General features: G+C 47.9%; 8 protein-coding genes across 8 annotated transcripts; 4 read left to right on the forward strand and 4 right to left on the reverse strand.

The window, feature by feature from the left end:
* Positions 1-1,054: 1,054 nt before the first annotated feature.
* BT62DRAFT_925710 (ribosomal protein 60S) lies at positions 1,055-2,043 on the forward strand. Its single transcript, XM_043184882.1, has 4 exons — positions 1,055-1,099; positions 1,228-1,293; positions 1,349-1,591; positions 1,646-2,043. The coding sequence occupies exons 1-4, from the start codon at positions 1,097-1,099 to the stop codon at positions 1,664-1,666; spliced, it is 333 nt and encodes a 110-aa protein (XP_043046675.1). The 5' UTR covers positions 1,055-1,096; the 3' UTR covers positions 1,667-2,043.
* Positions 2,044-2,306: 263 nt separating this feature from the next.
* BT62DRAFT_940565 (uncharacterized protein) lies at positions 2,307-4,207 on the forward strand. Its single transcript, XM_043187759.1, has 2 exons — positions 2,307-2,549; positions 2,600-4,207. The coding sequence occupies exon 2, from the start codon at positions 2,620-2,622 to the stop codon at positions 4,051-4,053; it is 1,434 nt and encodes a 477-aa protein (XP_043046676.1). The 5' UTR covers positions 2,307-2,549; positions 2,600-2,619; the 3' UTR covers positions 4,054-4,207.
* BT62DRAFT_50058 (uncharacterized protein) lies at positions 4,166-6,509 on the reverse strand. The gene is made up of 10 exons (XM_043181172.1): positions 6,416-6,509; positions 6,249-6,359; positions 5,968-6,190; positions 5,838-5,922; positions 5,169-5,775; positions 5,097-5,112; positions 4,953-5,042; positions 4,608-4,903; positions 4,381-4,546; positions 4,166-4,321 (listed from the first exon to the last, which is right to left on the reverse strand). Exons 2-10 carry the CDS (start codon positions 6,324-6,326, stop codon positions 4,278-4,280), a joined length of 1,605 nt encoding a protein of 534 aa, XP_043046677.1. The 5' UTR covers positions 6,327-6,359; positions 6,416-6,509; the 3' UTR covers positions 4,166-4,277.
* A 1,001-nt stretch (positions 6,510-7,510) lies between these two features.
* On the reverse strand, positions 7,511-9,170 carry BT62DRAFT_50041 (uncharacterized protein). The gene is made up of 3 exons (XM_043181170.1): positions 9,043-9,170; positions 8,955-8,983; positions 7,511-8,903 (listed from the first exon to the last, which is right to left on the reverse strand). Exons 2-3 carry the CDS (start codon positions 8,972-8,974, stop codon positions 7,907-7,909), a joined length of 1,017 nt encoding a protein of 338 aa, XP_043046678.1. The 5' UTR covers positions 8,975-8,983; positions 9,043-9,170; the 3' UTR covers positions 7,511-7,906.
* Positions 9,171-9,746: 576 nt separating this feature from the next.
* On the reverse strand, positions 9,747-12,096 carry BT62DRAFT_50144 (uncharacterized protein). The gene is made up of 9 exons (XM_043181175.1): positions 12,043-12,096; positions 11,823-11,889; positions 11,533-11,770; positions 11,389-11,485; positions 10,739-11,336; positions 10,528-10,687; positions 10,177-10,481; positions 9,950-10,124; positions 9,747-9,900 (listed from the first exon to the last, which is right to left on the reverse strand). The coding sequence occupies exons 2-9, from the start codon at positions 11,823-11,825 to the stop codon at positions 9,857-9,859; spliced, it is 1,620 nt and encodes a 539-aa protein (XP_043046679.1). The 5' UTR covers positions 11,826-11,889; positions 12,043-12,096; the 3' UTR covers positions 9,747-9,856.
* A 1,675-nt stretch (positions 12,097-13,771) lies between these two features.
* On the forward strand, positions 13,772-14,857 carry BT62DRAFT_999213 (uncharacterized protein; the record flags this gene model as incomplete). Its single annotated transcript, XM_043190782.1, has 4 exons — positions 13,772-13,929; positions 14,332-14,434; positions 14,487-14,731; positions 14,785-14,857. 4 exons carry the CDS (start codon positions 13,772-13,774, stop codon positions 14,855-14,857), a joined length of 579 nt encoding a protein of 192 aa, XP_043046680.1.
* A 241-nt stretch (positions 14,858-15,098) lies between these two features.
* Positions 15,099-16,590, reverse strand: BT62DRAFT_50177 (kinase-like protein). Its single transcript, XM_043181176.1, has 9 exons — positions 16,522-16,590; positions 16,360-16,458; positions 16,029-16,304; positions 15,884-15,973; positions 15,759-15,832; positions 15,669-15,703; positions 15,521-15,616; positions 15,341-15,460; positions 15,099-15,280 (listed from the first exon to the last, which is right to left on the reverse strand). The coding sequence occupies exons 1-9, from the start codon at positions 16,522-16,524 to the stop codon at positions 15,249-15,251; spliced, it is 825 nt and encodes a 274-aa protein (XP_043046681.1). The 5' UTR covers positions 16,525-16,590; the 3' UTR covers positions 15,099-15,248.
* A 1,017-nt stretch (positions 16,591-17,607) lies between these two features.
* On the forward strand, positions 17,608-19,143 carry BT62DRAFT_1070840 (uncharacterized protein; the record flags this gene model as incomplete). Its single annotated transcript, XM_043178693.1, has 4 exons — positions 17,608-18,001; positions 18,404-18,684; positions 18,740-18,856; positions 18,913-19,143. Exons 1-4 carry the CDS (start codon positions 17,893-17,895, stop codon positions 19,141-19,143), a joined length of 738 nt encoding a protein of 245 aa, XP_043046682.1. The 5' UTR covers positions 17,608-17,892.
* Between the last annotated feature and the right edge of the window lie 804 nt (positions 19,144-19,947).

Genomic DNA, 19,947 nt, shown 5'->3' on the forward strand with positions numbered 1-19,947 from the left:
CCGGGAAAGTGAAGTCGATATCGTCAGCGTCGTGCAATTGCGTTAGTGTGTAAAAATAGTGGGACTGAACGAGTGGGTGCAATACCGAAGCTGCAATATACCCGTTTGTAGGTGGGCATTCACATTGCAACCCGATATCCACTGAGAACGGAGCAGTGTTGGAAGTGGGTGGGGGTGGGGCAAACTTAGTGAGTGGCAATGACGGCACCATATAATGGCGTGATGCTATCTATCCACAGAGCAGTGAATATCAACAATATCAACTGTAAGCGGATTGTTTCAGGGACTAATACGATGACGTTAAGGTCGCTGTGATGTTAGACCCCGCCTCGTGTTAGATTTTTTTGCTTCATGTTCAGCGGTGTGGCTCATCCCCTTTAGATCTAAGAATTGAGCTGATGGAAAACGAGCTGCTATTTTTTTTGCTCATTCCGATAGGTTTGAAGTTGAAGCCGACTGGAGCGACCAGCTGTTAAAGTGTTTAGATCGGTTCAACATTCGGTCGGTGTAAATAAAGGGCCTAGGGATTACACAATTAACGGGATCATAGAAAGATGGTGATGTTCCACATGAGGCGCGCCATTGTACTCATCTAGGTAACGCCCAAGGACCCGAAGAAACTAAGGGTTTACTACCGCAGCACTCACTGACGGAGTGGCGTGGAGGTTCTGAGAAATAGCTATTTCTGGAACCTTACCATTCCAAGGAGTAAATAAATTATTACTGATAATTCGTATAGGAGGCCTCTTACCATTCTCGCTGGAGACAAATCTAGTCTAGTTTGACCTAGGACTCTCGACGAATCTGGTCGCCCAAAGAACCTGCCAGCTGTCTAATATATGTGCTATGTCTAGATTGCAGATATCTGGTACAAAATTACGAGACAGCTGCCCTTCGCTTCCGGATGCGAATTTCTGGGCGCCTTCAGTGGTACGGCTCGAGATCGGGCGAGGCGTGATGGGGGCCATTGCCAAAACAGGAAATATGTGACGTCACACCACTATCCCGCAGTTCCCACGCATCAAGACGCAATTTTCCAGTACGCTCACCGTCCCTCTCGTTCCCTACAGACAACTCCCGGTCCTATCTCGCATAAATGGTGAGCTCATTCGACTCCATGATGCATCTATTATCTCTGCTATGCGAAATTATGCTATTCGAATAGCCCGATTCGTTGGATGGAGGTGTACAACTTTGGATGACGCGCTGACTTGATTCTCTATATAGGCCTCTGCTGAACTCGCCGCTACATACGCCGCCCTCATCCTTGCCGACGATGGCATAGAAATCACCGTGCGTCTCAACACTCTCTGGCTCTGTTTGAAGCTCAGGAAAAGTCACGGAACAGTCTGACAAAATTGTTGCTTTGACAAATGCTGCCAATGTCGAGCTCGAGCCAATTTGGGCAACTCTGTTGGCAAAAGCCCTTGAGGGCAAGAACGTGAAAGACCTTCTATCAAACGTTGGATCTGGTGGAGGAGCACCTGCTGCTGGTGGTGCTCCCGTTGCTGCTGCTGCCGGTGGTGCCGCCGCCGAAGCACCCAAGGAGGAGGAGAAGGAGGAAGAGAAGGAAGAGTCCGACGATGATATGGTTCGTTCTCTTTCACAATCCGTAACGATTATGAGTTTCTGATCATCGCTACAGGGCTTCGGTCTCTTTGATTAATTTTTTTTGCTACGCTTTCCATGCACCATGTACTGCAATTTCTTATGAAAAACATTGGAAACCCCGCAATTATATGTGTGACTGCAGTGGCGAACATCGTGAGAAATGTGAACATCGTTGCCGCACTGTATGCTTGCCCGACTGTCGCAGGAAATTCTTGGAAAATGCGGGTCTTGTAATCCGTATTGCCGCCAAACGCGACTAAGTAAGGCTGCCCTCGTTACTTCCGCCGACGTTAACGCCACTCAGAACAGATATTACATTGCATCCGGGGAGCTTCGTTTCGGCGTGTGGTTTCATGGTGACCACGTATTATTCTTAGAGGACTGGCGGGTGGCTACATGACTGCCCAAACTGTGCAATCTGGTAAAACTCTGATGTAATATTACCCTTTTTTGCTTGATTTGAATGAAATAAAATCCTTGCATTGGTGGTATTCGCCCCTACCCGTACCAGTATCGCAAACATCTTGAATGTACTTGCAATGTACTGTATTTTTTGCCGTGGCGGTCTGGCAAAGCTTGACACAGCTTTTACGAGTTGCAAATGGCCGATTTTCGCAATTTCCAAAAGCGTGGAAATTTGATTGCAACGTGGTTGAAAATCTTTGAAAGTGGGCCGAATACTTACGCCAACGTAACGGCAATGTTTTACATGCATCCTACAGGTGGCCGGCCTTTCCATTTGACTCTGCGATCGATTGACTGAGCTGTCAGCGATGAATCTAGGTTTTGTGCCTATAAAGGATCAAGGGGGCTGGGCGGAACACGGCTTGGAGCCGTACCGTGTGTTTCACATTTCGAATTTTCCGTTGCATGTAATTTTAAAAGGGCATCACTTTCTTCCAACCTTATGCCCACCTTGCTCCTACCTTGCTCTCTCTGTACGTCCTGGAACTACATTATCGTGCTATTTGTACTGACTCGCACGCAGAACACTGGCTGTATTTTTCAATGGCTTCCCTCGGTATTACAACTATACCCCACGAATTATTAGGAGAGGTTTTCGTTCGCTGCTCATACTATTCTGCTGATGCACCCACCATTCTGTCTACGGTGTGCCAACGATTTCGTGTCGTAGCGTTGAATACCCCCCGTGCTTGGCGCAGTCTGCGACTTTCTGTATGTCGAGAAAAGGAACGTGAGGCTATTCGCAAGGCAGCCCTCTGGTTCTCCCTCTCTGGCGTCTGCTGCCTCGACCTGTATGTCGACATCGAAGGGCAGACGACCAAAATACCCGAGACTCACCCATTCCTCATTGCATTTCTCCAGCGTCACACCACCCGCATTTCTTCTCTGAACGTCCGTTCAGAAACAGAGAAGGCAGCGCATTCTTTCTTAGACGCGTTGTACTTCCCCCTTCCATTCTCTCCTTCCCCAACCCAGCTACCGCTAAAAACATTAAGGCTTCGCGTGGCGTCCGATACTCCGGGTCTTCCTGCAACTTCGGCCGCTACGTCCGTATTCCATTCCTTCACTCACATCCCGCATCTGAAATCTCTACAATTGACCAATCACAAACTACCCTCGCTTTTCACTCCGGATTTTCATAATCTCCAGACCCTGACTATTGCCCGCCCACTCCGAGCCCCTCCAATATCCGTTCAGCAGCTTTTGCAGATCGTACATGCCGCGCCTTTTCTCGTGAACCTAGAGATTGCGTCACGCGTGGTACATGCGGAAACTCACCAGCCCCTGTTTGATGAGCTGTACCTCCCTTACTTGAAGAGCCTCTCGTTGAGGACAAACGAGGTCCCCTCGCTCATTGAGGTCCTCGTTGCTCCGGTATTGGAGGAACTTCATATCAACGATTTGGACGGAAAGCGACATGGGGCGTCTGCCGAGTTAACGCAGTCACTACAGACTGTCAGCCGCAAACTCATGTCCAGAGGGGTGTTGGATTGGTGTGTCAAGCGTATGTACATCACGGGGCTTTCGCTTCACCGTGATGATCCAGGTGCTCAGACGTGGGAATGGTGCTTGGGACGGGCGAGGGCATTGGAAGAGCTTTCCGTTTCCAGTAACGACGAGGATTTCGAAGTGTTGGTCAACTTTCTTGTTGGGGGATGTGCGGGAAGCTGCGTATGCCCCTTGCTCAGGATGATCCACGTCAATGGACTCGAGTCTTTCGATGGGATGGAACGATTGAAAAGAGAGAGGCCCAGTATTGAGGTAATTATGGATTTGGAAACGCGTGGCGTTACTTCGCGGAGCTCGTCGCGTGACCGTCGACCAGGCCATCTGTCGAGGTATGGCAGTGGCAGTGGATTCGGATTCGGATTCGGGTCACAATTTGCTATTCAGCGCAGTGGCTCGAAAATTCCCGTCACCGGGAGCGATGAAAAACACAGACAGCTGGTTCTTGCTGTCGATTGTGAAGATTGGTAGTTTCTATTCTTGACTAGACCGTTGTCCTTGGTTCTTTTTTGTTGTCTTGTCCAACTATTTGGATATACGGTACAACTACACTTTTTGTATCGCTAGGGATCTAACATATGTTGATGATTACGAAAATGTAAGATAAAGAATATATCTAATACTGATGCATTCCCGACAGCGTGTCGTCCATTAATAGAATCATGTAAGCACTTCCATCTATCAGAATCCAGCAATCACAACGCAGCGAACGCTTCCTGTATTTGCTTCACCTGATACTCTATATCACGGTCATTTCAAGGTTAGCGTGGAATACATCCCATCCCAACTTCGACTTACTTAGGAGAATGCAGCCCTCTGCCAAGAGGATCATATCCTGAAATCCAGCATTAAAGACACCGAGAAGCTCCGTTTCCCTGTCATTCGCAGGACCATGGGAAGAGCGCGATGCCCTCAACGCAACCAGTTCCTCAAGTAGGACTTGACTCGCAGATACCCAGACCGTCTGACACAACAGAATAAGTGGCCTGATCGATAGAAAATCTACGACGGAATGTCGGACTTACCCCAATAATCGGATTGATGGGCGAACCACGCGGTACGGTACCGGTCATTCGAAATACAGCTTGAGCGGCCATGAGAACCTTATCCTTGGACTGGGTATCAACCTTCGCGAAAAGACCATACAACTGCATGATAGCGGCGTAGGTCAAATTATCGGCGACAAAGAGAGTCCTCCGTTTGACAGACTTCGGGTTGGTCGCGGCGTTTGGCGATGGAAGGGCATTTCGCAGATTCTCGAGTAGGCCGTCCAGGGTCCCAAAAGACGCATAAAAGTCAATCGACTCTTGTTGGGCCATGTCTACATTGATGTTAGGATTATCGTTTAGAATAGGGAGCCGCCCACATACCAGGTTTCCAATTACTTACCAAGTCGGTTGCGCGCTCCCATAGGAGGGATGCTTTCGCATAAAGTGCCTTTGTCGACATTTCATTACCGCCTGACGTAGGCGCACCTGTGAGGTATTTCTGAATGGTACAACTGCACACCATACCAGAAGGAAACCCTCCCTAAAGATATTACGCATCAGAAAAGAGGCATATCACTGGAGGTAAGTCAAACACACATGTTCATAATCTTGAACTTCAAGAGGCCACGGGGTGTCGAGTTGATGGGCCTCTCCGACGATATCAGAAGGGGACGCATAGTTGGGAGCAGATGCTAAAGCGACTGCCCAACATTTATCCAGGATCAGAACCGTCCAGCAAGCGTCCACGCGTTCCCCTTCCTCGATGGCATCGTGCGGCGGGGGGAGAACCGACGTCGCCAGACCCGTCGAGGTATTCCGGTCGGATCGTATTTTGTTCAGCCCAGTACTGAGGCCTAGGGAAACAGCTGTTGTGATATGGTACTTCCCTTCTAAGAAACGTCCGGATGCTACGAAGTAACACGCCAGTAGAACCTCTGCCTGCATGGTTTGCACGAATTTCTGAGGGTGATAATTATTTGATAGTGCACCGGATACGTCGGCCAGCGCTCGTTGAAGGAACGTCTTCTCATGGACGGTCAAAGACGGCGTATGCGATAGAAAAATTCCTAGTAGGTAGACAGTCCTCATGAGTGCTGGTAATGGCCTGGAGTAGTATGCTGAAGGGTCAAGGGCTGCTGATCGGAAGCGCGAAATGTTAAGAAAGAATCCGTATTCTGAAGCGCTATCAAGAACTTTATCGATCCTATAGATCGTGAATATTGTATTCAGACTTTTTATAAGTATAAAGGGGGTAAATGAACGAACAAGAGTGTTTTGACTTCCAGAGGAGGGTCTGGTAGTGTCCACCAGCCATAACCTAACGAAGGAAGTGCAGTACTTGGAGGTACACCTGTATATTAGCCCAACTTCAGGATGAAGGAAACAATAAGCATACTGGGATTCGAAGAGGAACCAGCAGTTGAGTAAGGGTTACTCAAAACGACAGGCAGGACCAGCTCCTGGGGGGTTTCAAGCTCACGGATTCGAGCCTCAACTCGACTTATGTTTTCCTCGAGGATCTCCATCCTGGTACGACCCTGGCTGTTTTTATACTGACAGTCTTCGGATCGGTTTCCTCGCCTGCATTGTCCACAAATTGGGCGAGCACCATCGCATCGCTGCAAAGAAGTTACTTAAAAACTAGGTACGACACTGGTGAATGATATGAAGGCCAACCACTTTTCGTCGACGGCAATGAATACATGCATGGCCCCAGTGAAGAGAGGAGTTGCGAATGGAGGAAGGAGAAGACATCGAGTGTTAGGCAGCAATGCATACCTAGGGTGCCTTCTCATTTATACCCGTGTAGGAGGGTGCCATGCACTGCCTAAGTGAACACGTACTCAGGATACAAGGCATAATATGCGAGTACGGAGTATTAGCGAATTTCCCCTCGAAGGCAAATTTTGTCAGTGAGCTTCACTCTTCCCGCTGTGGCTGTGTGAATGACCGAAGGCCGAGTCTGTGATTTCTCGTCATCCGGGAGAACGATAAGGATCTAGAAAACTTGTAGAGCTGGGAACGTCTGAGGAGGAAGCCAGGCTGCAATGTACTCGCGCATATACTAACTATCACTTCTAGCAGGATAAAAACTTTCTGTACAGTTGAGACTTAAAAAAAGCATTGAGTGCACATGGATGATTGCAGCTTTACAAAGATCAATGAAATATTATGCGCCGCATTATGGTTGACGTCTACGCACTTTGATAATTCGACTTGAATGAATTCCAGGCTAAAGGGAGTTCGCTGCAAATCGTAGAGTGCTGTGAATCTTGAGCAATGTGCACTAGCGCACTTGGGGATTGCACATCAGCACATCCCCAAAGCAGACTGAACATTCGCGGGATGAGACACTTAGAAAATTGCTCATTACTAGTCTGTGTCGGCTTTTCTGTCCATTGGCAAGCAGAATCCATTGTGGAATCGGAAAGCGTGGGGAATATCCGAGTCGGCTATGAATAGCCGGTAGCCCGGAGACGGAAAGTTAGGCCGAAAAGTCTACTCCGTCTCGAACGACGCACAAGAATTTGGCAGGTCCGATACCGCGACCGATCGGTGTCATGGTCAATAATGATTAGACTTGGTAGTGCAGCAGGGGGTGCTGTCCGTACTGCAGCGTAGCTGTGGTGCACCACTTCGACACTCCCATAATGACAGGAATATTAGAATCGAGAATCTGGCCACGTATACATATGAAAAAATGCAGATGGGCACATGGAAAAAGTTATCATACTCAAGAGACTGCAACTTCGGCCTAAGGGAATCATATCCCTCAAGCCGCTCTCGAAAATATTGAGGATACCCATTTTCTCTTCAGTCGGCAGTGCATTTGCCAATCTTGACAAACGGTAGGCTTTCAAGGCTGCTAGGTGACGGTTGGTGGCACAAGCCGGGTTGCGTCATCCCCTTCCCATTGCTGCGGGAAGTACGCAACCTCTTTTGCCTTATTTGTACTGCAGCCCCTTATCGTTAACGTCCATTACCTGAGGCTTGTCCCGGATACCACTGCTCGAAAATGGTAGGTAGTCATAATGGCTACAACTGAACGAAATGCAACTACCTATTTGACCTTCTGAAAAATTTAAAGAGAATTCGGTACGTACACACTGTGCTGATTAAAAACAATGAAAAGTCAAAACTCAAGAGCATCTGACAGGAGAAAAAATACACGAAGTAAATACTTCTTGACATAGGACTGCGTACTGAATAGACCAGGCAGGTATTTAGTAAAGACATGAATCATATAGACGAAGGCATACGAAAAATGAAAATGGCAGGACAGCACGAGGGCTGAAAAAATAGTTAGTACGTTCGCCAGGTGGCCCCAGAATCATTCAATACTTGAGGTTCGAAAGTGCCACCTTACGATGTGCGTCCGATTCAAACGCAGATAGCGTAGGAACGCTCCGAAACATACTTAGAGTTCGGTGTCGGTCGCTAGCGAGATGTATTTCCTTCCTCTTCTTATGTATCGTCTGACCACAGACATTGCACATCCAAAGCACCTCTCCTACCATCGCTTTCCCGGCGCTGTGCCGAAGGACATCCAACTCGAGATCTCGATGGTTTCTACTGAAGAGATGGCTCTCTCTCTGCTCGGCCCTCACCGTCTGGTCGCAAATATCACACCTCCATCGAGGCTCCCATCGCCAATCTGGCTTAATATACTCAGCCAGCACTTTTTGTCTGTGTCCTTGACTAAACAAATGGTTGTCCTTCCTATTCGCGAGCATCGTTTGGTCACAGAAGTCGCACATCCATTGTGCGACACCAACTGTGGAAGAGGACGATTCGCCTCTAGGCCCAGCGGGGCGCTGCATGGACTTTAATAGTTCTCGATGGCGCGTGCTGTGCCGATGGGTTTCCTTCCTAACATACACCATCTCCTTGCAAACATTACACATCCAGCTGATCCCTCCTGGCGGAGGCACCCTGCTCTGCTGACTTTGACGAGCAGCCAAGTCTTGGTGGGGTTGACCAGAGAGATGGGCGTCCTTGTCTTTAACATCCGTCACGCAGCCACAAACATCGCACTTCCATTGTGGGGGAGGCGGTTTGGAGTGGCGATTCTGCTGAGCAGCTACGCGCTTACGATGACTCTTCCCGGAGAGGTGGCTTTCTTTTTCCCTACTATTCATCATCTTGTCGCAGATGTCGCATTTCCAACGAGACGCTCTTTCCGTCGATGTCCCCGCATGCTGACTTCCTCCAGCAGCTGTAAGGTCTCGATGGGCTTTACCAGAGAGATGGCTCTCCCTGTTCTGGACATTCATGGTGCGATTGCAGACGTCGCATCTCCATTGACCAGCCGTTTGACGGCCCGCGCCTCTACTGCAATTCCTGGGGTTACAAACGCCCATTTGAATGTTTCAATACTCGCACCTCTTTTGTTCCTCACTCATGTTTATCTCCTGATGAAAGACTATGAGCATCGTATCGCTCCTATGAAAAATTGAGCAAGGGTGCTTACCTGTTCTCGCTGCCCACGCTGCTCAAGGACCTATCGAATCTTAGAGAAGCCGACACGGTTTGCGTAATATCATTGCTGGCTCTTGCGTGGGATACATAGACTTGTGGCATAGTCAGGTGGTATCCTAGTCACGGTGGGTCTAGAATGAGCCCTTACCTCGAAATAGTGGGGAAGCATTCTTCCATCTTTCCAGCGCCGTAACTCCAGGCTCTGTATTAGGCCGATATTAATAGGGCCGGTCCATAATGGTAAGGCCATGGGGATGTACACCCTGAAAATTGAGCCTGCACCCCTAGCTGTATTAGAATTCATTAATTTTCAAGAAGTTCCAATCATTTCATTAGTCACCGGATTAACCATATCTCCATCAACAATATAGGTCATCGTACATAGTATCTTCCCAGATATCCGTCGCCCACTCAACCTGCTCGGGCGTCACCATACTATCCCAATCGGGGTCTTTGACCCCCGCTTTTTCGATGCCTCAAAATCAATGTCGAACTCGGCGCCATATACTTGTTTGACATCACGTATGAGAATACGGCGCTTTCCATTAGGATGGCGATCGCCCAATCCCGAGTTTTTTCTCTTCATCCCATCTCGCTAAACGTCGATGGGTTTTTCCAGCAATATGGCTCCCTTTATCTTTGGCTGGCATCTTCATTTCCATTGGGCCAGAGCCGCTAAATACTGTCTTGCTGTATAAATTAGAATCGAAATCTGGCCACGTGTATATATATATTGTATTAAAAAATGCGGACAGCACTTAAATAAATGAATAGCTTAGATAAATTAATAAATAATCAAGCCTTAATCAGAGCGCTGCATAAGCCTGTTGAATTTGGCTCAACTGATATCCTGATCAACGAGATCAGACAGAGATGGGCACATGGAGAAATTATCATACTCAAGAGACAGCAACTTCGGCCTAAGGGCATCATATCCCTCAAGCCGTTCTCGAAAACACTGAGGATACCCGTTTCCTCTTCAGTCGGCGGTGCATTTTCCGATCTTGACAAACGGTAGGCTTTCAAGGCTGCTAGTTCTTCCAGGATTACCTGGCCCGCAGAGACCCAAACCGTCTACAAAACGTTCAGTAGAGTTCACTGTAGCAGAGAGGCGAATCAAACGTACTCCCATTATTGGATTGATAGTTTGCGTGGCATTGCCAAGACGGATGGCATTAACCATGCGAAAAATGGCTTGAGCTGAGAGGAGAACCTTCGTCTTGGATTCCGCCATATTCTGCGCGAAGACTGCGTGTAGTTGAATGATAGCAGCGTAGGTTAAGCTATGGATGATAAACAGGGTGCGCATTTTGGGCGGAGTGCGATTAGCCATCTGATTCGGGGGTGGAAGTTTGACACGCAAACTCTCGAGTAGAGTATCCAAGGTATTGAACGTTCCATAGAAAGCGGCCGATTCTTGAGAGCTCATGTCTACAGAGAGCAGTTAGATAAGGCGTTATAGGAGTGGCGAACGAACGCGATTTCCAGGTCCCAACCAAATCGTTGGAGCGCTCCCACAGCAAGGAAGCTTTAACGTAAAGGCTCTTCATCGACATCTCATTACCTCTGGAGCTCAATGCACCCCTGAGATAATTGTCCAGCGTGCGCCTGCCCCTCATCCCTGCCGGATAGCCACCCTGAAGACAACGAAATCAATGAATCTGCAAAGCAGGGAAGAGCCGACTCACGTTCTCGTAATCTTCGATCTCGAGAGGCCAAGGTGTGTCAACTTGCATCTTAGGATCATCAGAGGGACAAATATTGTTCGTTGGAGACGCCAGGGCTACCGCCCAGCACTTATCAAGAATTATCATGCTCCAGCATGCATCAACTCGCTCCCCTTCCTCTATAGGATCCTGCGCTGCTGGTAACACTAAATTCTCTCGGGGATCGATTTGATCGGAGCGTATTTTATCAATCTTTGAGCTCACGGCCAGTGAAACACTCGTTGTAACGTGGTACTTCCCCTCCAGGAACCTGCCTGAGGAGAAAAAATAATACGCCAACAGATATTCCGTCTGTATTGTGTGTATTATTTTGTGCGGATGGTTACCCGCGAGGGAACCGGAGACCTGTGATAATGCACGAGCCAAGAGTGTTCTCTCGATCTCTGTCGATGTCGACGAGCCTGAGAGTTTAGTCCCCCAAAGATAAACAGTCGTCAGTAACGCGGGTAAAGGACGGGAACGATGTCCTATAGGTGACGACAGAAGAGCAGAAGCTCGGAAACGTGCCGGATGAAGGAAAAACCCGAACTCGGACGCAAAAAATAGAAATTTGTCAACCCTGAGCAAGAAGAATCAGATCACACTGGAAATATCCTACACTTCAAACATACAAAGTCACTTTCAATTCAGAGGGAGGTTCGGGTAACATCCACCAGTTCTGTCGAGGAGCATTTGGCTGTGGACCCCGAGGACCAAAAGGTGACGGAGCTGTGAACTACTTAGTGAACTGCCTTTCACATTATGGCAGTGCTTACTAGAGACGCGAGACGGCCCTGTAGTATTCATTGCAGCTTGTGTGTAAGGCGAGTGTAAGGTAATCGAGGCTTCGGAGCTTGTGGGGTGCTCTAGTTCTTGAATACGCGCCTGGACGCGACTAATGTTTTCTTCCAATATTTCCATTCGAGAGCGTCCTTGATTGTCCGTATACTGGCAGTCATCGGGTCGACGCGCTCGAGTACAGGGACCACATACAGGACGTACTCCGTCGCATCGCTAGACGATAAAGGCAATGAGCGAGCGCCCAAATAACACAGTATTCGCTGACCATTTTTCTGCGACGGCAATGAAAACAGGCGCGTCCTCTCTGGAGAGCGTGGCTCTGAGTCGTTGAGCTCATTGTAGTTATCAGTATTGTGGAAAGACGTAGAGGAGAAAAATGATAGTGCAAATATGTCCTTCCAAGCACCAACGTTATATAAACGACAGGCTTTTGTCTGGACACATCGAAAAATATTTTGAGGCATCACCAAGATCCTTGTACTCACAAACTGTGGAATTGAAACCATTGGTAAATTGATCCTTTGCGGTCTACCCTGTGAGTCGGGAGTTTTAGCCAGCCTTGAATCGTCTATTACTGCGCGAAAACGAATGATGCTGATGCCTGATTGAATATCTAAGCACATACCTCATTTTGGACGGAATAACAATGATGTTGATGTATCATAGACCCCCAAAAATCATCATTGAGTGACCACGTCGTTCGAAGTACTCAATTAATACCGCGTGAGCCGGCAGCCACAGAAACGTTCTGGGCGAGGATGGTCAGAACGGTAATCAACCCAGCCCGAAGTCTTTGTAAGTAAGCAGGGTGATCGCTAGATTCTACGACTGCAAACAGAAAGGGGATGTGGGCATTGCCAGGAGAATCCGAATCATGTTTCAGGCAGGGCGGCTTGTCGGTGTCGGTGCTCATAGCACCGGAGGAAAAACGTAAAGGTTAGGAACTGCCTTGCTGCGGTTTTCCGGATGTCCAGTGTCGCAAGCCCGTAACGAGACGAAATTGATGTAGTACGCGCCTCTCGACGCTGCCTGTGACAGACTCAGATAAGCTAGAATGCCAGTGAACGATTTAGTGCAGGCAAGGATTAGTACGCGCTTCATCCAAGGCTATAGCAGTGCGGAAGATCCACACATGTCAGGAGGCGGGACCCTATGCAATAATATCTTCTCTACTAGGAACAATGAAAAAGCTGAAATACTTTTGAGATCATTGATCGAAGGATGCTCGGATCGGTAGCCGAGTACATGCCGGACGCCGAAATCAGTGTCGGCAAAGCGGCTAGATCAATCAGCGCCGTTCAAGTTGAACGGACGCCGGGAACTCAAGACCAACGTGTAACTTTTGTGCCCTTCCGTTATAATTCAGTAACATATTTTGTGCAGGACTTTATTGGAATTGATATCTCAACTAAAATTTGTTGAGAGAACTGAATTCTAGCGGTGGAAAGCCCGGTTTCTCTCATTTGAGTATGACTGATTTTCTTGATTCATAACAGGAGAAAGCCCCAAAGTCTTCGTGGTCGTAGTCACCCTTGAGGCAGAATTGACGTATCCAAGTTAATCGTACAGCGAACTTGGATCTGCTGTCTACCACTGGAAATTATATTCGACCCCTTCGTCAATCTAGGTACTTGGGAATCGGTACCTCGAGTGAGCTGATTCCCTTGTCATCATCACATTCATTGAGGCACGAAGATGTCAACGTACTGATAGGTGGACAATATGTCGACCTGACATTTTCCCATTGGAAGCGGGCCGCGGTTGCATATACTACGTCCGAGTATCCTACCACTTCAATATGGGTTATCTGGGTATTACGCCTTCCACAATTCTTCGTTGCATATGCAACCAAAAGGACTGCCTTCATGACACATTGCGATACCACCGTTTTTCACTCAGTGCTGTCGCCCGCCTCATCAGTGGAAAGCAACTACATAATAAATGCGACATGCCTCTGGGCCGTGTGAGGCTGGGCCTCGTACATGTCGCATTGTAGCCGCAGCCTCTTCTGCTATCAAAATGCGATGCCCCCTCATTGAAGGGCCTTTTACAACGACGCCTACTTGAGGCATAGTGGCGCTTATGATCTTGATACTTTGATGGGCGCGCCCTGCCACGGTTCTTAGGTGACATCCCAATGGAGATCGAAAGCAGCGACGTCAACAACACGCTATCTGTGTACGTGACGCTTTTGAATGTGCGGCCTCAACGGCAATGTCTGGGAATAAATCTACACGAGCGCTGGTCAATAAATATCTGATGGAAACTCCAATTCGATATAGACTGTTGGGATGGATGTTGCAATCAACGCCCCCGGTGAAGACTACCAACTGCCGTTATGGTAGCTGCATTGAGGCGCTATGCCGACATCGGTATGTGTATCTGATCGGGTTCTGACTGATGTTACTGCTTCTTGTCGGATCCACGATTTCGTCCACGACGAAGCCTGCGACAGGGCCTTGTCTGGTACCCTTGAAACGAAAAAAGCCTGACTACTCGACGACTATATATCCATTCATACACAATTCATTGACCCGGTCCGACTCGCAATATCGCAAGTCAGTTGACGAAGATGCCCGTGTCCACTTGGCAAGAGTTTCCGTGCTGCCCTCGCTCAAGCTTTAATATTTTAAGAGTCACTGTGCCAGCATAAAAGTATCATTTTGAAAGTCCTGGTCCCAGTCCTGGCGGCGCAGCTAGTGGCTTCGAGTCAATATAAATCTCGGTATTCATAGCTATCACATATGACGAGAGTATTCTCATCTTCCTGGCAGGACTCTAACTGTGCAACTTTATCGTCCATCGCATATGATCCCTGATATCTGGTGTTCAAAAGTATTGAGGAATGACTCAACTGTAACGGTGACGGCGGTGTTGGTGAATTTATACCTTTGCTCTTTCTCTGTAATATTACTGATAGTTCCATAAGGAAAGTGATTTTTCGTCTATATCTATATCCTTGGAGCTCCTCCGACATAACATCGCCAAGAGCTTGAAGAAGTTGAGCATAGCCGTGACACTACACAATGATTGGGGCCTCACTCTTTTCGAGGCGTTCGAATGGAACCAAATTGAGATAACAAGCTTGGGCGCTGTTTACATCATGAAGACCCAGAGCGTGACTGGCCAAGCTGTCCCGGAGGCCCTAATGGCCTACAACGCACTGGCAGGCCGGTATTCAAACAATCGATACGGGATTCATGATACAGTACTCACAGCTATTTTAGGCACAATGTCCTTTCTACCTATGGTACCGTAGACAACGGAGCGTTGGCCTATGGGCTGTCATGGATCCGATAATTTGTAACGTCGGAGCTGCATCCACCTAATACTCGGACTAACTCCGAGGACCTCCAAGGTTGTGTTTCTGAGACTCGTTCCGAATCAATATTCTTATAACAGCGAGTCACTGCTGATGTCGATGTAGGGAGAAATAACGCATGCAGACTTTACAAGGTGTGGTACTTGTCCTTGAAGAACATCGATAGATGATCAACTCCGTCGAAAGTAACTGAAAGCCGACCTTAAGCCGGCCTCGCTGCTGATGTCGAGACTGAACAAGAATTACTATTCTTGTTGTGATTCAGAATATTGTACATATGCATGCCGTAGTTCCAGCTACATTCAGTAGCATGGGGGAAGGTCTGAGCCAGATGAACCACGGCGTTCGAGGAAAATATTATGTTCATTATCATATCTTAGTGGAATCTGAATCCGTCATACCTTCAAAGTTCAAAGGACTGTTAGTAATAAGATTTCATCCCAGAGGAAGCAGATACATACGACATGTTTGATGCTGATGTGCCTTCGAATTATATGTGGAAGGCTCCGTGGGTCTAAGCTCCCGAGCACCTTCCTTGTGGCCGGCATCTACTGGGATGCTGCGGTCCATAGGTTCAATAGCTACGAAACCATATGACCATGTTTTAGTAATATAGACAGACCATGAACCTGGCCACCCACGCATTGTCCCGTTAACTTGGGAATGACCTCTGATCGTGGACTGGAAATTGCAAGTGTAATGCGCCTCTAGCGGTGTGCTTGTTGGAACATGGGGAGCTGGTGATGACCATGAGAATAAAGGCTCTATTCTTCGCAGACGATCACTCACATCCGTATTCCATCCTTTGTACTTTGTGCCAATCTCTACCGGAGCAACGTTAGCGCATGAAGTTAGGGCGATAGACTATGGGATAGTCACAAGCAAGGGTGAAAGAAAGAATGCCCCTTGATAACGCCCATCGGTAAACGCCTATCCGGATTGCTTTCCATGAGCTACGACGGGATTAGCGGCCGGGACACTGGTAGCGAAGAAAGTCATTCCACCTCTTGTATCAGGCATCCGGCAGCTTCTTCATTGCGATGTAAAGTTCCCCAAACAGACACGGTTATGTCGCCCTTATCATTGAAAATGTCCTGCATCATAAGGATCAGAATCAAGGACGGGCTGCAATTAAAAATGGATACATACATAACTCTTGCGCGGACAGAGATACATTTGAAGAAAAACCACTCCCATAGCATAGATGTCAGCAGCGTACCCAGAGTAGTGCGATCTTCCATCAAGGGCTTCTGGGGGAATGTATCCAGGCGTGCCTCGTCCGCCCGCCTCAAGAATACCAGAGCCTACTTCAGATAGACTGAAGTCGACGAGGACCAGGTGCCCTTCCTCTGTGAACATGAGATTCTCTGGTTTTATGTCACAGTGGAAACAGCCAAAGTGGTGCAGAGCTTCGACAGCCAGAACCTAGATCATTCTGGGCTCAAGTGAAACTTTCAAGGAAGAGAAAATGATAACATACAATTTCGGCTGCGTGGTGTCTCAACTCTGCCATGACCATGACCCGATTGGATTTTGTTAGCTCTCCCAGGCGATCCGAGAGGGAATTATAATATCGCGGCTGTCAGGGCAGAATCAGTATGATCCTGACCTGAGGGACTGTATGGAATTTCGGCTAGCGCACCATGACAAGGTAGAAGTATTGGAGGTCTTGAAAGAAAGACAACAAGGTAGGAAGGAAAGGTGATCCTGTGGCACCCGCAAGTCTTAGTGCATCACGTTCCTTACATAGGTCGGAGATATAGCCGTCCTCTTTCTCGTCTTTGGCCACGGGAACGCCGTCGATAAATAATTGTGTCCTGTTGACAATTTTGATAGCCACTGGACGGTCCTTTGATCCATCATAAGCTAATCTGACGACTCCGTGGGCGCCTCTGCCGAGGACGTGAGAAAATATATAATTATGTCCATCGCATTCTACACGATGCCGGAAACGGCTTTTGCGCGTAACAGATTCAAGCGTTCGGTGCTGTAGTTCTGACTGAAGATGTTCAACAAAGGCCGCCCGAGGTTTGGGAGTGGCGGCGATGATGACATCCTGGACGTCGGAAGTGGCGATGTCAGCGTTGCCGCGATGGTGCCTAATAGCACCGACGACGATTTCTTGAATGACTTCGTCGTGAGAGAGAGGCAAGGCTCCTATTGTGCCGAGAGAATCCACAGCACGAGTGGCATTGCCAAAAATTGGAGTTTTTCTTGGAGCGCCACGCCGTTTCAATGTAGGTGAGCATCGATGAAGATAAGCCCTGAACCGTTTGAAAGAAGGGAAAGGCATCTGGAGGTGGAGAATGAGTCTCTGAACGGCAGAGGTGAATGAAAGAATGACCGAGCCTTTTATACATGCCGCTGGCCAAAGCGCCCTTGTCTTTGTTCTTGCCACTTTGATGATGTTTGGCCGACCGTCTTGGACAAAGTATGGCTCTGTCCAGGTTGGTGTGGTGTGCCACCGTATGGTAAGGCGAGCGACATGAATGCACAACATTCGATCAACTTGTATTCGATACCATCTTATATACCACTCATTGTCAATGGATGCGACGGGCAGTTAATACCAGGAAGTGATAGCACTAACAAAAGACAGTGGTAATAATCGCATCGATGCTCTCAAAAATGTTATGTTAGATTGAATTAAGTAGAGTAATTCATGATACCGTCGATATATATGCCGCTTAGAATTCCCTAAAACTAGCGAGCTCCTCAAGTTTGGACAGAATTTCCTTGAAGGCAATCAACACATGCCAATATACAAAAAAAGAGGGATAACAACCTCTCGCGCTTCATTTACCACTCCAGAATTGATCCAGTCCTCCCAATTTCATGCGCGAACCACACTCCAAGTACTGTAACCAACAATCTCATCACCATCACCTTAGTCAGCTTCATGCGTCTCTCTCGCTTTACTTGCTTATACCAGTCCTGTGTCGCGACGGCATCATAGTGCTCAAAGTATGTCTTCCGCATCCACCACCAAAACAGTGGTGCGCCACCAGGGAATATGACTGTAACCTTCTCGTTCTTCCCGCTTCGATACCCCGAAAGGCAATCGGGGAAGACGGAACGAGCAGACGAGCCTGAATCTTGGTGTTCCAGTCATCCGTGGGCTGGTGTTTGACTGTGAAAGACGACACAAGCCCTTCTATGACCGGCGCTACCAAATTCATGGCATAATTAGCCTGAAAACCGAATTGTGACCAGGAAGGAAACCTGAAAGAAAGCTGACAGCACCTGGACCTCTTCGGTAAAAACAACAAATATGACCCGTCACTGTGTTTGGACCTGGACACCAATTCATTTCATGCAGTTTATTTATGGCAAGAGAAAATGACCGAACCTCCCATGATATAGAAACTGGGAAATCCGGGAATTGTGGTACCACGGTATGCAGTCTGACCGCCTTTAGAAGTATAGTATTCTTTGACAGTCTGCTCGGTGCCACTGACATGGAGGGGATAGTCATCCTACAGATATTTTCTGTATTGAGCTATGACCTGAACCTGAAAGACTAGATGCATACTGTGACGAACCCCGTGGACAGAATGATAACATCGAATGGGAATTTCTCGCCTTCATAATAGAAGATGAGAGATGGCGGGCCGATTGGAAACTGCGTACCTTTCTTTGTAATGATGTCGTCTCCGACTACGGTATCAATACCATCCCAATTGAGTCACATGTTCGGGCGATGCAGCGACTCGAGATAGAAACCATTGACAATGAGTCGTCGACATCCGACCTCTGTCGAGACATCAGACATCGAAGTAACACCCAAAAAGCAAAGGCGCTGACTGTACGTGGGTATGAGATTATGGTGGTACTCCTTCGGTGCAAAAGTCTTGATATAGAAAATGCGGCAAGTCGTTCTTGAAAAGAGAATCGGGTTATCATGCAACCTCATTTTGTCTGCTGCCAGTCTCGAGTTCTTGACCTTCTACGTGCGATGCAAAGCCCTGTACCTCTCCGTTAATTGCATGCTCCAGTTAATTTGAATTTCGAATTGATATCATCAGGATCTCAGGCATCAAAAGCCGGATCAAAGTTCGAATTCGAAGAAAAGCATGAGGGAGAGAGTCCCTGCCGGCACAAGGCGGTACACCGTACCGCCCAGTTGTCATTTTCCAGCAACAACCATACGACCACACATGCACAAACGTTCAGAGTCGGAAGTAGCGTGAGTAGCATGCGTAGAATGGAAGTGTACCAGGGAGGAAACCAGCTCCCGTCACCACAGGCGAAGCACTTCGTTTAGTAGGAGCCGTCTGAATCGCAATTTTCGACGTCGATACCTTGAAGCTATTTTTACTCGATCCCTACAAAACTAGCAAGATCTCGTCAAAAATCTTGCTCTTTAGAAATCACCAAAAAATCGCTCACCGGTTGTGACGGTCAAACGTGCAACTTTTTTCCACGTATAGATAGAATTAGACCCAGGAAGTGCAAGTCTAACAGCTCCTATCCGCATACTGGCGAATCGTACTCTTCAGAGAACGCCTTGATGTTAGTCATTCAAGCAAACACGAAGAACATCCGGGATATTATCGCTTCGTAGCCAGAGCAGGTCCGAATGCCCTGCTCCATTCAATATATATCCCAGTCTGCTTCATCCAAAATCTACAAGCCAGTCAATAGGGTTGCTAAGCCAACAATCAGCATACTTTGTTGCACGTTTGCAGCTCCGCCTCTGTCATTGTAGCAAGGTGGTCTCTAGAGATGCTAGTCTCGGAAGGAACTCTTTCGGCTTCATCTCTCAAACAATATATCCAAGATGAGTCTTGGGCAAGGCAAGTAGCATCGATAATTGGGTATGACCTCTACAACTTCCAGCTTGGTAAGACTAGGCGTATTGGCAGATCTGATGTTGCGCGGGATGTCACCACCCATGTATGTTGCGTCTGTCGACATTGTTTACGGAACGCAAAGAGAGTAGGGTCATTGCTGCGAGCTTATAGTTTGCTTTTCTGGAGATACGAATCGGAGGGCGACGTAGTATGTACAGACGACAAGCAGAAGATATCATATCAATTGCTAGTAACTGCATTTGCGGTATCAGTCA

The sequence above is a fragment of the Guyanagaster necrorhizus genome (assembly GCF_019112545.1).
Source record: "Guyanagaster necrorhizus MCA 3950 unplaced genomic scaffold BT62scaffold_1, whole genome shotgun sequence".
Classification (NCBI taxonomy): Eukaryota; Fungi; Basidiomycota; class Agaricomycetes; order Agaricales; family Physalacriaceae; genus Guyanagaster; species Guyanagaster necrorhizus.